The 15,635-nt window shown below is 37.4% G+C and overlaps 1 protein-coding gene across 2 annotated transcripts in view; it reads right to left on the bottom strand.

Annotated features, from left to right (window-relative positions):
• Positions 1–7,146: 7,146 nt before the first annotated feature.
• APLF (aprataxin and PNKP like factor) overlaps positions 7,147–15,635 on the bottom strand; it is a 94,935-nt gene continuing 86,446 nt past the window's right edge. For both annotated transcript variants that reach the window (XM_070798896.1, XM_070798897.1), the window contains one exon: positions 7,147–10,227. In XM_070798896.1, coding sequence (XP_070654997.1) covers positions 10,025–10,227 — 203 coding nt within the window. In that variant the 3' untranslated portion in view covers positions 7,147–10,024. The remainder of the gene's footprint in view (positions 10,228–15,635) is intronic.

Raw genomic sequence — 15,635 nt, 5'->3', positions numbered from 1 at the left:
GTGTATGTATATATACATATAAATATATATATAAACATATTTACATGTTTATATACACACACACATGTATATGTTTATATACACGTGTGTGCACACACACATGCATATGTGCATATACATAACACAGGCATATGTGTGTATACATATACACATGCATTGTGTGTGTACATATACATATGCATATGTATGTCTACCTATACCCATGTATATGTTTGTATACATATACACATGCATGTGTATATACATATAAACATGTATATGTAGAGCCCTTCACTATTCACCTGCAACTATTACATAATCAGCTATACTCCAATACAAAATAAAAAGTTAAAAGAAAACCTCATTAATTTGCACCCATGTACACTGAGGCTGAATACATTTTCACATACACATTCTAACTTGTTCCTGCATATGGAAAGGGAAGCTGTTAATTTTTGCTGGCCTTGTATCTAGTCAATTTAAAAAATATCCTTGTTAATTTTAATAATTTTTCAATTCATGTGTTTCCTAAGTAGCCAAATATGTTGCAAATAGTAACAAGCTTTTTTTTTCTAGCCAATACTGAAAACTATTCTTTCTCTTCATTTCTATTACCAGGGGTGGAATACTCAGAACATGAAATTGTAGAGGTGATCATGGAGACCCTTGTCTCATTTCAAACTTCTTCTCTGGGAACACTTCTAATGCTTCCCTATGAACTGGGATATTTGCTGTAAATTTTTAATATTGGGTTAGCAAAAAAGTTTGTCTGGGTTTTTCTGTAACATCTTACAGAAAAAAGTCAGAATGAAATTTTTGGCCAACCCAATAAATACTTTCATCAGTTAAAACAGTTTAATTCTACTCCTAGCTTTCCAACTGTTTTCTTTTTGTTTTCTGAAGAACAGTGTTGAATTACCAAGTACTTTTTTTGGATTTTTATGAGATCATAAGTTGTTCCTTTCTTAATGTGATCAGTGATGTTAATGTGATGAATTACATTCATAGATTAACTGACACTGAACTACCCTTATATTCTCAGCATAAATCCTGCTACGTCATGATATCTTAATGCACTGTTGAAGACAAGTTGAGTAATAATTTAGGATATTTATGTCTGTGTTCAAATTGAAATAAATCTGTAAGTTTTTCAGTGATGTCTTTGGCTGATTTGAAGAACTGGAGAGTTATCCATGTCTTTCCACACTTTGTAATAGTTCTTATAACAGGAGAACTATTTGCTAAACAAAGATTTAATAGCCCTATTTGTAATCCCCAGCATTTAGTACCATACTAGGAGCAGAATTTTGAATACTTTCTATTTCCTCTAGAGCTATTGATCTACTCAGATTTTAAATCTATTTTAAAGTAAATTTTGATTATATTTTTCCAGAAAGTTATACATTTATCTAGATTTACAAATTTATTAACAAGAAGTTGTACATATTATACTATAAAAACTTTACATCATTCCTATGTATAGTTCTAACCCTTTTGGTTTCTAATATTTGTCTTTTTTCACAACAGGTCTATTTTATCAATCATTTCAAAGAATTATTTTTGTGTATTATTGATCAAGTCTACTGCTTTTTTGAATCTTTTATTCCAAGTTTTACTTTATTAATTCTGTCCTACTTTCTTTGGGTTTCTTTTGATGCTTTTGTCTTATTTCTTAAGAAAACTCAGTTCATTTTTAGTCTTTTATTAGTAGTCTTTTTCCTAATATGTATGTGCGTGCGTGCTAAGTCACTTCAGTTGTGTCTGACTCTTTGCAACCCTATGGACCATAGCCTGCCAAGCTCCTCAGTCCATGGGATTTTCCAGCAAAGAGTAGTGGAGTGGGTTGCCATGCCCTCCTCCAGGTATCTTCCCAACCCAGGGATTGAACTCTCATTTCTTATGTCTCCAGCATTGTCAGGCAGGTTCTTTACCACTAGCACCAATTAAGGCTATATATAACTATATATTAAGGCTATATATAACAGAAGAATTATACAAAAAATGTCATCATGACCTAGATAACCACAATGGTATGATCACTCACCTAGAGTCAGACGTCCTGGAATGTGAAGTCAAGCGGTCCTTAGGAAGCATCACTATGAACAAAGCTAGTGGAGGTGATGGAATTCCAGTGGAGCTATTTCAAATCCTAAAAGATGATGCTGAGAAAGTGCTGCACTCAATATGCCAGCAAATTTGGAAAACTCAGTAGTGGCCACAGGACTGGAAAAGGTCAGTTTTCATTCCAATCCCAAAGAAAGGCAATGCCAAAGAATGCTCAAACTACCACACAATTGCACTCATCGCACATGCTAGTAATGCTCAAAATTCTCCAAGCCAGGCTTCTTCCCTTTTTCACAGTTTATGTGAACTGTGAACTTGCAGACGTTCAAGCTGGATTTAGAAAAGGCAGAGGAACCAGAGATCAAATTGCCAACATCTGTTGATCATCAAAAAAGCAAGAGAGTTCCAGAAAAACATCTACTTCTGCTTTATTGACTACGCCAAAGCCTTTGACTTTGTGGATCACAACAAACTGTGGAAAATTCTTCAAGAGATGGGACCACCTGACCTGCCTCCTGAGAAATCTGTATGCAGGTCATGAAACAACAGTTAAAATGGACATGGAACAACAGACTAGTTCCAAATCAGAAAGGAGTACGTCAAGGCTGTATATTGTCACTCTGCTTATTTAACTTATATGCTTATTTAACTTATAAACATCATGTGAAATGCTGGGCTGGATGAAGCACAAGCTAGAATCAAGATTGCCAGGAGAAATATCAATAACCTCAGATATGCAGATGACACCACCCTTATGGCAAAAAGTGAAGAAGAAGTAAAGAGCTTCTTGATGAAAGTGAAAGAGCAGAGTGAAAAAGTTGGCTTAAAGGTCAACATTCAGAAAACTAAGATCATGGCATCCTGTCCCATCACTTCATGGCAAATAGATGGGGAAACAATGGAAACAGTGACAGACTTTATTTTGGGGGGCTCCAAAATCACTGCAGATGGTAACTGCAGCCATGAAATTAAAAGACACTTGTTCCTTGGAAGAAAAGTTATGACCAACCTAGACAGCATATTAAAAAACAGAGACATTACTTTGCCAACAAAGGTCTGTCTAGTCAAAGCTTTGGTTTTTCCAGTAGTCATGTATGGATGGGAGAGTTGGACTATAAAGAAAGCTGAGTGCCAAAGAATTGATGCTTTTGAACTGTGGTGTTGGAGAAGACTCTTGAGAGTCCCTTGGACTGCAAGGAGATCCAACCAGTCCATCCTAAAGGAAATCAGTCCTGAATATTCATTGGAAGGACTGATGCAAAAGCTGAAACTCCAATACTGTGGCCACCTGATGTGAAGAACTGATTCATTTGAAAAGATCCTGATGCTGAGAAAGATTGAGGGCAGGAGGAGAAGGGGATGACAGAGGATGAGATGATTAGATGGCATCACCAACTCAATGGACAGGAGTTTGAGTAAGCTCCGGGAGTTGGTGATGGACAGGGAAGCCTGGCGTGCTGCAGTCCATGGGGTCACAAAGAGTTGGACACGACTGAGCGACTGAACTGAAGTGCATAACTGTAGGATCCAAAGATTGAAGCAGGGAGTCCAAGTTGCCAGCAGTGGAAGTTCAGATATAGAGTCAAATTCTGGATATATTCTGAAAGTAGATCCATCAAGATTTTGCTGAGTGTAGGATAAAGTGGGAGGTCAAGAATAATGTCAAGTTGTTTAGCCTGATCAGGAGAGGAAGATTTGCGGGGGAACAAAAAAGGCAAATAGAATTCAGTCCCAAACATGTAAAGTTCGAGATGTCTATCATTCAAGTGGAGATGTTGAATAGACAATTGCATATGTAAATCTGGAATTTAGAGAAGAGGTCAAGGCTTGAGTTAAAATTTTAGAATTATTGTTAAAACAACAACAAAAAACAGATTACATGAAGCAAATGAATGTAAATAGTAAAATAAAGACCAAGGACTCTGCTTTAGGGTACTCTGAGCATTAAGAGCTCATGAAAAAACTAAACACCCAGCAATGGACACTGGGAGTAAGGTAGAAAAAGCCACAAGATATTCTAATTTCCTAGAAGAAAAATGAAGTGTCTGAAGGAGGTAGGAGTGACTTGTTTCAAACAAGCAGAAAGTTCAAGAAGAATGAGGGTTGAGAATTGGTGACAGGATTTAGAGGAGTGATCACAGATGCTCTTGACCACAGCAGTTGCAATGGAGAGGTGATAAGGAGAGCCTGACTTGAAAGAGTTTCAAAGGAGGAAAAGCATTGGTGACAGCAGGTATAGACAACACACGGGGAATTTTGCTGTGACAGGGAGAAGAGAAACGGAGTAGTGAAGCTGCAGGGAAAAGTGAAATTGGTGGGAAGATTTGTTTTTAGGATGGAAGAAATATTTATATGGTGATGGGAATGGTTCAATATATAGGAAAAAAAGGATGAAATGGGAGCAAAAGGGAAGAATAACCAGTGTGAAATCCACGAGAATGTAAGAGGTGCCTGAAAATGGGGGATTGGCTTTAAATAGGAACACAGACAATTCATCTGTAATATCTGGAAAGACAACAGAGAATATGGGAATAGCTGGGGGATAGGTAGACACAGGTGAGAGTCTGGGCAAGTTCTCATCTAATAGCCTCAATTATCTCCAAGAAGTAGGAAGTCGAATCTAACCTCAGGACTTGCATTTGTATCCATTCTGCAGCAACTACAATGTTTGCTGCTTTCTCTTTCAACAGTCCTCTACTTTTAGCTTCTGCAGCACAGCAAGTTCCTGACATCCCTCTTTTTCCTCTAATTCCTCTGAAGTCTTCATCTTTCTACTACTTGAATGTTGACACTCAAGATCATGTCTTCAACTCTTTTCCCTATTTATCACTCACCCCTTTAGTGACTATAGACATTACTAGTGTTCACTCTATCTGGTTCTTGTCTTTTTTGGGCACCAAAACTGTATTTTTGAGGCCCCTTTCAGTGGGCAAGGCCATCTGACTTCCTCTGGACAATGGGCTGTGAGCATGAGGGACACTTCTAGCCAGAAGCATTTAATTAACAGGGTCCAACCCTTCACTTTCTCTCTTCCCCCTATGGTCATGATTGGTAGGTTTCATGTTCCAGTGGTGCAACTACAAGATGACAGAGCTTCTGAAATCCTGGAATGATGAGCTGCCACATGAAAGACAGTGGCCTGAAGATTCACCCAACACAAAATCTTGGCTTAAGAAAACTTTCCTTGTGTTAAGGCGCTGTGATTTGGGGGTTAGCCCATCACAACTAGCCTAACTGAATGGTGGTTGTCGTTCAGTTGCTAAGTCATGTCCAACTCATTGCAACCTCATGAACTCTAGCATACCAGGCTCCTCTGTCCTCTACTATCTCCTGGAGTTTGCTCAAATTCCTGTCCACTGAGCCAGTGATGCTATCTAACCATCTCATCCTCTGCCACCCCTTCCACTTTTGCCTTCAATCTTTCCAACATTAGGGTCTTATCCAATGAGTCAGCTCTTCACATCAGGTGGCCTAAGTACTAGAGCTTCAGCTTTAACATCAACATCAGTCCTTTCAATGAATATTCAGGGTTGATTTCCCTTAGGATTGACTGGTTTGATCTCCTTGCTGTTTAAGTGACTCTCAAGAGTCTTCCCCAGCACCACAATTCAAAAGCATCAATTCTTTGGCACTAAGCCTTCTTTATGGTCCAACTCTAATATCCGTACATGACTACTGGAAAAAACATACCTTTGACTAGACAGACCTTTTTTGCTAAAGTAATGTCTCTCTGCTTTTTAATATACTGTCTAGGTTTGTCACAGCTTTCCTTCCAAGGAGCAAGCGTCTTTTAATTTCATAGCTATAGTCACCGTCTGCAGTGATTTTGAAGCCCAAGAAAATAAAATCTGACACTGACTGGTATAGTGACTTAATTAAATGGTTCTCAAAATGTTGAGACTTAAGATTTAACTCATAAAAATTATTGAGGATCCCAAAGAGCTTTTATTTATGAGGGTCATATCTATAGATACTCACCTTTTTTGAAATTGAGAAATTTACTAATGATTTTTAAAATAATACATTATATATAAACACAATTAATATATTTTATGATAATCTTTTAGTAAAATGAGTGGCACTGCTTCACATTTTTGTAAATTCTTTAATGCGTGGCTTAATAGAAGGCAGCTAGATTCTCATGTCCGCTCTTGTATGTTGTTTTGCTTGAAGTATATAGAGAAAATTAGGGCTTAAAAAGATATGTAATTAGAAAAGAAAGTAGTTTCATATGCTTTTCAGATAATTGTGAATATTATTTTCAATGTGCCACCAAAAATAAATAAGAGCTTCTGAAATGTGTTAGGCACAATGTATTATCTGAAGTCACACACTAAGTTTCGTTGGCCTATCTTATGCTTTGAGTGGATCTTTTACCCATGCCTGATTTTATAATATGCATTGGTCATTCAGAAAACATTGGCTTGCTCAGTTTTCAAGATCTTCCAAATGTTGACACATTTCATTGTATTTTATCACCAACAATATCTCATAACAGTTTTTAAAATTTTGGAGAGCTAACAAGCTCAGTGACATATAGAAGTTTTCTAAAACTCTAATTTTTGTTTGAAAGCTCATTTTTACAATTATAATATATACTGTTTGTTGTTTTCCTTGGGAAAAAAAATAGGCTAAGTTCATTTTTGAGGAAATGCCAGCCACACACTCCATTCTGAATAACTGTAGTATGTCTGCCAGTCATTTTTGAAGATAAAGGTTGTGTTCCATGAAAAAATCTACAAGTTCAGCTTGCAACTCAATCAGACAAAGGCTCTTCCTCAAGAATGAGGCTGTATTTCAATACGCAGCAAGACAGGCCATTTAAATTATACTCCAGCATTCCTTTCTCGGACTATTGCATTTCTACCCATTTTGTTATTTGCATATTTGCCTCACTGCCTTTGCAAGCTCTCTGATTGTAGAAGCTATGTCCTTTTCTTCCTTGTATTCTCCATAGTATTCTGTAGTCACTGTTGAATGAATAAATATTCCTATCTTCCCCAGTAGACTGTAAGGACACTGAAAACAGAAACTCCATGTTATTCTTCTTTGAATCACCAGCACCTAAGACGGGGTCTTGGGCACAACAGAGTACAACTGGGGTTGCTTATGATAATCAAATTTATTGTGTACATTATATCAGGATGGCCAGTAACGATCTTGGCAATAATTATTATCATTTTTCTTTCAATACCTACTGTGGAGGAGCAGCTTTGTAGGTTTGCAGACCGGCAGGAAGAACGCACACACACAGAGAGCCTCTCTTACAGATTCCTCCTCAAGAAAGAGAAAGTAATGGGCACAAAAAGGTGAACTCAAAGAGCAGGGCTAGATGTAGGCGCTGGTGTGTGGTTTCTGCCTCCATGGGATGTGTTGGTGACACTGAACTTTGCACAGATAAATCAGAGGAAAGTCACTATCCATTTAACTTTACATCACCATTCTGGAAAAAGTATGCTCATAATCTATTTCTTTTCACTATAATGAATGTTTCCAATCATTAAGATCTTCTAATTCTGGAAATAGTATCAACAATGCCATCCTCAAACCTGGGTGAAAAGCAGAATCAATACCCATGTGTCACTGAAAATCTTCATGACTCCAGCTTCCCAAGGTCCCAGAAAACCCACCTCACTTCAAGAAGTCGACAAAAAACATTTGCTTTTCGAATTAAGCACATTAGTGAGAAAAATGTATGTGACCATTCTTAGCTTGAAGGAGGAGGTTAGGATATAGTTTAAATTCTATGAATACCATGATAGGGATAGTCGTTTCTCAATCCACTGTTTAGGACAGCAACTAAATCAAGTTTTGTTAGCAATGCTTTTGAGCCCACCAATTTCATCACTTTTGCCTCTATTTTGAAAATCATACACTTAAATATAGTCCAAGTAGGAAATTTTCATTACAATGAAGTTAAATATTTATACATTCGTTATACTCAAAAGTGTCTTCAGGATGTTTATGCAAAGCACATCAAACTATTCTTAAAAATTAACATGAGCTATCACATAACTTCTAAGAAGAATATATTCTGATACTGAACGCCTTTCTTTCTTTCTAAAAGGCCAATGTCACCTTTTATATTCTTTATCATAGCCTTCTTGACACATATATAATTCATATGCCATAAAATTCCCCCATAGAAAGTATACAATTCAATGGATTTTAGTATATTTACAGAGTTTTACATCATCACCACTAATTTTAGAACATTTTTATCAATTCAGAAAGATACTCTTCTTCTCTCTAGACCCCGGCAACTACCAATGCACTTTCTGTCTCTACGGCTTTGCCTGTTCTGGATATTTTATATAATTGAGCTTATACCATTTGTGGCCTTTGCGTCTGACTTCTTTCACTTACCATAATGTTTCCAAGGTTTATCCATGCTGTACCACGTTTCAATCCTTCACTTCTTTTTTTGGCCAAAAAATACTTGGTTGTAAAGATAGACCACATTTTGCTTATCGACATTATCAGCTGATAAGACATTTAGATGTTTCCACTTTTTGACTGTTACAAATGATGTTTCTACCGACACTGTGTACAAGTTTTCATGTGGACACATGTTTTTAATTCCTTTGGGATATATCTATGAATGGATTAAGAAACACTTTAAGGATTAAGTTTGTGCAAAGTGAAAGTAAAAGTAAGTTCAAAGAATTTTTTTCACAGGTTTGTCAAGCCCGGAAGACTAAAGGGACATTAGAAGAGAAAATTAGCTTCTAAATAACAACAGAGAGAAAAATTAGAATAAAAGATAATAGAAAAATATTTATCTTTTCCTTGCTGTAATATAAGTAAATTTTAATATTATGCAATTATTTGAAAACAAACTTAAAAACACTAAGAAAACAATTACAAATCTGTCCTGCTCTTTTAAGATATACATTTTTAGGTCCTCGTAGAATATAAAATATTAGTGCTTAATGAGGAACTTTTAGTTTATGATTTACAATTTCAAAGCTATATTTACTGCTGTTTGTACAAACCCATATTAAAGATTGTAAACTATATTTCAAAGATTCTAAGTCATGTAAAATGAAGAGTATTACATAGCCTAAAGGAATTTAAGAACAGAGATGCAGAAATATTATACTACATAAAACTGGAGAAGGGGTTTCTTCTTGAAATAAAAGGCCAGAATCTTGAATGCTGGCAGACAACTTGCTACTGTCATCTGAGGATAAAAGAACTAATATAATTTGAGAAAATTATGGTTAAAAATAATCCCTATATTCTTAAGAATAGCATAATGAGAGTTAAAAGCATCAGGCAGGACTTGTTTGAAAAAGAAATGGTCAAATTCTTTCAGGTTTTCTACTTTTAAACTCAAACATATAGTAAATTAGACTTGGGACATAAAATAGCATTCCCTGCATGGTGGACATTTCTGTAGTCTAGTTGAATCTATTTTCAGTATCCATTTTGTACTAATTTCCCCAAGTTTCAAAGAACGAAAGTAGTCAATGAAATTGCAAAGCTCACATCTAGGACATTAGAAAAAATAATAGCCATTATATGATAGCTGGTATTTTTTAAAGTCTGGTTCTGCTTTAAGAATTACTTCAATAGGAATGAAAAGAAGCATGCTTTCCCACCAGTTACGTAATCTGCCTGGTTATATTTGCATAGTATTTTATCTAAAGACAGAATCTTTGGAAAAAAGAAAAAAAGACCTTTTTTTTTTGCAACCTATGATGTTTACTTTTTATTATAAAGTACATGAAAAATATCAATTATTTCTTTTTAACTCTGTCTGCTTATTATTTCCAGATGTTTGAAATAACATAGAAAAAGCAAAGCAACAAATTTCATCCACTACACTGAAGGGTGACATTTCAATGTTTCATTTGTGAAGAGTCAATAGTAAAGTCATAACCATAAAAAGCAGAAAAACAATTATCCCTTAAGTGCTTCCTGAATTATTTTTCCATAAAGAAACAGTAAATATGAGCCATATATTACTGCAGAGGAGTCACTTTTTTCTTTTCATAAATTTTTTTGCTTCTTTCAAAAGCCCTTCCATATCTTCCTTCTCTAGGTCTTCCTTTTCTGGTTCCCAGTCGGAATCTTCGTCTGTTGGCTCGTATTCTTCTTCCTCATCATCTATAAAGCTGTCATTCAGGTTGTATTCATTGGGTTGCCCAACATTGTCATCTTCATCTGAAATGCTTCTCACTGAAAAACAGTTTAGTATGTAGCATGTCAACTGTCACTCAACCTGGGTTTAGAAACCTCTAACTGTAAAATATCCCTGTCAAGAAGATTTTACTTAATACATAGCTAACAATTACAAAATTCTAGAAAGGGGGCTAAAGTTTTTTTGTTTTTTTTTTTTAACATTTGCTTAAATCAAACTGCCCCTACTATGAGGCTTCCAAGATTAAAATGTCCTTAGATTCATCATAATGGTTCCTTAATAATATCATAATCAAGCTACACCACCTTCCATAATGGTAGAATATATTTCTGTCCCAGTTATTCACTGTCCATCCTTGCAATGTGATTCTATTTACCCATTCCCACTGACGTCAGACTTGGCCAAAGAAAAGTGAGTGGAAGTAGTGGCTTCCATGGAGAAGCCTTAAGGGCCTCTGTGATTCTGCTACTGCCATTTCCCCTCTGCTAGGAGAACAGTGTGCCCCAGATAGAGGTTGATCCTTCAGCCTGGATTCAGGATGAGACACATGTGAGACAGGGCAACAGCCAGCATGTAGCTACATGCATATTAACATGAAGGAGAAATGTACCTATTTATTGTTATAAGGCACTGAAATTTGAGGACTGTTTGTTATCACCACAAAGCTAGCACAATCTGACTGACACACCAGTGTGTGTGTGCTCAGTCGCTCCAGTCATGTCCGACTCTTGTGACCCCATGGGCTATAGCCCACCAGGCTCCTCTGTCCATGGGATTCTCCAGGCAAGAAAACTGGAGTGGGTTGCCATTTCCTTCTCCAGGTGACACACCAGAGTTGAGACCAAATGAGGAGATATAAGCTCACAGACTTTGAAAAATTTAGCTTTACAGATCTTATAGCTCACACTTTGGTAAGACTAGAATTACTATGGTAACAACCATCAGAATTTACAGGTTTCTAAATAATATCATAATAGTAGAATTACAATTCTAAAATTCTTCTGTCTCAAAACTAATTTCTTCCCTCATCCCAGTTTTCTTTTCATAGAGAGCAACAGAGTTGGTTTAAAATAAGGCAGTGAGAGACTCTAGGATGATGTGGAATATTTAAAGGTTAAAAATGTTTGTACTTTTGAATATGCTTCAGCGGGGGTTTCCTCAATGGCTCATCACGTAAAGAATCTGCCTGCAATGCAAAAGACAAAGGAGATGCAGGTTTGATCCCTGGGTCGGGAAGATCCCCTGGAGGAGGAAATGGCAACCCACTACAGTATTCTTGTCTGAAAAATCCAATAGACAAAGGGGCCTTTTGGGCAACAGTCCAAACGGCTGCAAAAAGTTGGGCGCGATTGAGCACACACATATGCTTCAGCTAGCTTCTTCCTAAAACATTCATATGGAACAGATATAAAAAAGAAAGTTAAGAAATTTGGTAGGAAAATTTTTCATGGCAGAATGATGACAAAGAAAGTAACTGATTTGTCTTTTTAACTTTCATAGCCCAGACAGTTATTTCTTTCTTAATATCACTACTCATTCCAAGGGGATTTGAGACAGCTTATAATCATGTGCTTACTGTGATTAGTCGCTCAGTCGTGTTTGACTCTCTGCGCCCCCATGGACTGTAACCCCCCAGGCTCCTCTGTCCATGGGATTCTCCAGGCAAGAATACTGGAGTAGGTTGCCAATTCCTGCTCCAGGGGGTCTTCCTAACCCAGGAATCAAACCTATATCCCTTGGTCTCCTGCACAGATTCTTTATCACTAGTGCCACCTGGGAAGCCTGTACTAATATGAGATAACACAAATAAAAGTAGAAATTAAGAACAAAGAAAGCAGAATGTAAGTATATCAACCTCAATTTTTAACGTAATCAATATAGGCAGAGCATCAAATTTCTCCCTAAGTTTCTTGGTAACAAAAAGCCAAAAAGGCTACATAAAAACTTATACAATTCTCATTAGCATAAGCAGCACACCAGTTCCTTGAGGGAAGTCTGAGATTATATTTATTTGTGTACACGTTTTATCTGCCTCTTGAGGGCATGTTTTATGTCTAACTAACCTCAATTCCTCATGTAACTTTTATGATAGAAAACAATTAAAAACCATTTAGAGGATAGTTTGCAGACGGGAAAGGGAGTGAGGAAGAAAGAACAGCAATGTTTCTGATCTTGACCATTTTGCTCTTGGAAGTATCTCATATATATAAATAATGCCATCTCAATTAAGAGTCTCGTTTTAGATTCGGAAATTAGCTTAGCAGACTTACAAGGAAAATATATACAAAGCTGAAACTACTTCAGGTTCTCCTACTTTATTGGCGGCTCCTTCTCCATCTTCTTTGCTGGATCTTCCTCATCTTCTCAACCTCTAAATTTTGGAGTGCCCAAATTTCAGGCTGGGACCTCTTCTCTAAGATACTCTTTATGCTGTGTTCAGTCACCCAGTGGTGTCTGACTGCCCACCAGGCTCCTCTGTCCATTGGATTCTCCAGGCAAGAAAAATGGAGCAAGTTTGCCATTTCCTTCTCCAAATATAGTCCTCAGATGATTCCATCTAGTTGTATATCCTAAATCCCCAAATTTATATTTTAAGCTCTGACCACAGCATAAATTCCAGACTCATTTATCTCATTGCCTGTGTACCATCTCTACTTAGTGACTAACAGAAATGTGAAATGCAACACTTCCAGAACATAGCTCTTGAGGTGCTTCACCCAAATGTGGTCATTCTCTTTTCAATCTCGAACATACGTATGACTTCCAACCTTCCGATTGTTTGTTTTTTTTTAATAATTTTATTTACTTTATTTTGGCTATGCTGGGTCTTTGTTCTACGCAGACTTTCTCGAGATGCAGTGAATGGGGGATACTCTCTAGTTGCGGTACAAGAGCTTCTTGTTGCAGTGGCTTTTTCTCATTGCAGAGCACAAGCTCTAGGGTATGTGGGTTTCAGTAGCTGTAGCACATGGGCTAAGAGGCAGCAGATCCCAGGCTCTGGAGCACAGGCTCAGTAGTTGTGGTGCATAGGTTTAGTCGTTCCAAGGCATGTGGGATCTTCCTGGATCAGGGATTGAACCCGTATCTCCTGCATTGGCAGGCAGATTCTTTACCACTGAGCTACCAGGGAAGCCCCTTCCAATTGTTTCGGCAAGAAACCTTGGAGTTATCCTTGAATATCCTCCATAATATTTAATGTCAAAAGATCCTGTTGGCTCTACCATCAAAATATATCCACCACTTCTCACATCCACTCTAACACCCTGGATCCAATACCACCATCTTCTTCCTGGTCTATTCCAATATCCTCCTACCTGGATTCCCTACTTCTACTCTTATCTGTTCACAAAGAAGCCAAAAAATCTCCCAATAGCTTTTTATCTCACTCAGAATAAGATCTGAAGTCCTCAATTGTATCTCTTGGCCTCCAGGACCCTACAAAACTGATTCACTAGCTTTTCTAGTCTCACCTGCCATTCTTCACTTACACTTTGTTCCAATCCTACCCTCTCTTCACTGCTCCTTGAATAAACCAACGGGATCATCTCCAGGGCTTCTGAAGCATCCTTCCCACTGCCTAACATAGCCATCCGTCAGAGAATCACCTGGCTAGCCTTCTGCTCTAATATCAAATTATCAGAGTCCTTCTTTTACTGTCCTATTTGAAATGGGACCTGCCTCCCACCCCCATACACATCCTTGCCCTTCTGTCCTCTTAAGTCGTTCAGTCATGTCTGATTCTTTGTGACGCCATAGACAGTAGACTACCAGGCTCCTCTGTTCATAGGATTTTCCAGACAAGAGTACTGGAGTGGGTTGCCATTCCTTCTCCAGGGGATCTTCCAGACCCAGGGATCGAACCTGGGTCTCCAGGATTGCAGGCAGATGCTTTACCATCTGAGCCACCAGGGAAGCCACAGCTTCCTTCCTTCTGTCCTCTTACACAGCTTTATTTTTCTTCTTAGCAGTTATCACTACATGACATCACATAATTGTTAACATGTGCACTGTCCACCTTTGTGAAATTCTACAAGAGCAAGGTTCTGTCTCTACTGTATTCTCAACTTCTTCAACAATGCCTAACACATAAAAGACACTTATAGACTCATATTTGCTAAATACATGAATGAATAAATGAACCATCTGCAAATCAACTGCTGAACACCTTCAGCAATTGATTTGAATAAATCAATAAAGAAATGCTTTATTATAACCTACACTTTTAATCACTAGCCTGCCTGTCAACACAATGAATTATACTACAGACTTTTATTTAAATCCTGATAACTGAATCAGCTTTAAGCTTCAATGAGCCCTGGGAATCTTTAGCAACTTACTGGATAGGTTCATTTGCTGAAGCAATAATGACATATTAATCAGAAGAATCCCACTCATTTCATCAAAAATTTGTTTTTATCTGTAAAATCATAACATCACACTCACATTCTTTTAGCAGGAGGTGTAGAATCTGAAATAACAATATGTAACAGAACTCAGTGTAGCTGGTAGTCAAGTTCTCTCCCCTCTGCTTCATATGAACTGGCACTCTGTGTTTTAAGTGAAAGCACCTGAAGAACTCCTTGACATGAGCAAGCAAGGCAAAGTCATGACAAGGGCAAGTCGGTGCCAGAACTCAGCTCTATGCCCCTTCCTAGTGGTCCCAGGCCCACATTTCACGACAGGATTTTGAATGCTGACATTTTTTGTGGAACCAATTAAATGGACCCTCTTGTAGCAAATTCTGTAGTAGCGACTTCAAATATTCTACAATAGAAATGCCATCTAGATGGGAGGGCTTTTTTTTTTTTTTTTTAAGTGCTTAAGGTATAAGTGGGCCATAGAGATGATGAAACTTTACTAGAAAATGCTGAATCGGCACACTTGATCTGAATTATTTCATGATTTCCTGAATCAGGGAATATATGACTAGCACATAATTTAGGAATAAAATGTCTGTCTTTACCATAACAATTAAGTTTTATGCAAAGGGGCATTCACAGAAAAGAGGAATAGACACCCATGCATATATTCCCTGAGCAAGCCGAAGCATGGTATCTGAGTATCTGGATTTAAAGTGATAAAGCCAGTAAAGTTCATATAAACCTTGCTATAACACTGTTTGCTACACAAAAAGTTCAAAGAAACCCTCTCAGACAAGGAAGCATGTTGTTTAGAGAACTCAGTCATGAGGAGTCACATTATAGATGATCCCAAACCAAGACCCCAACACTGTACACAGAACACCACGGTTAGTACAAAGCTTACTGAAGTACAACAGTGAGAGCCTGAGATGGAATAATAGCTGTTTAATATTTTTAAGCAACAGCAAAAACCAATTTTTGTGGCTTTATTTTTTGTAGTTGTGACTTCCAATAGGTTTCCACAGAATTAAACAGTATAATGCCATCTTTGGAAAAATAAGAGCCTACATTTAGCATTTTCTTAT

The sequence above is a fragment of the Bos indicus genome, chromosome 11, assembly GCF_029378745.1.
Source record: "Bos indicus isolate NIAB-ARS_2022 breed Sahiwal x Tharparkar chromosome 11, NIAB-ARS_B.indTharparkar_mat_pri_1.0, whole genome shotgun sequence".
Taxonomy (NCBI): Eukaryota; Metazoa; Chordata; class Mammalia; order Artiodactyla; family Bovidae; genus Bos; species Bos indicus.
Note: the sequence above shows the minus strand (reverse complement) of the source record. Positions and strands in the feature narration are given on the sequence as shown.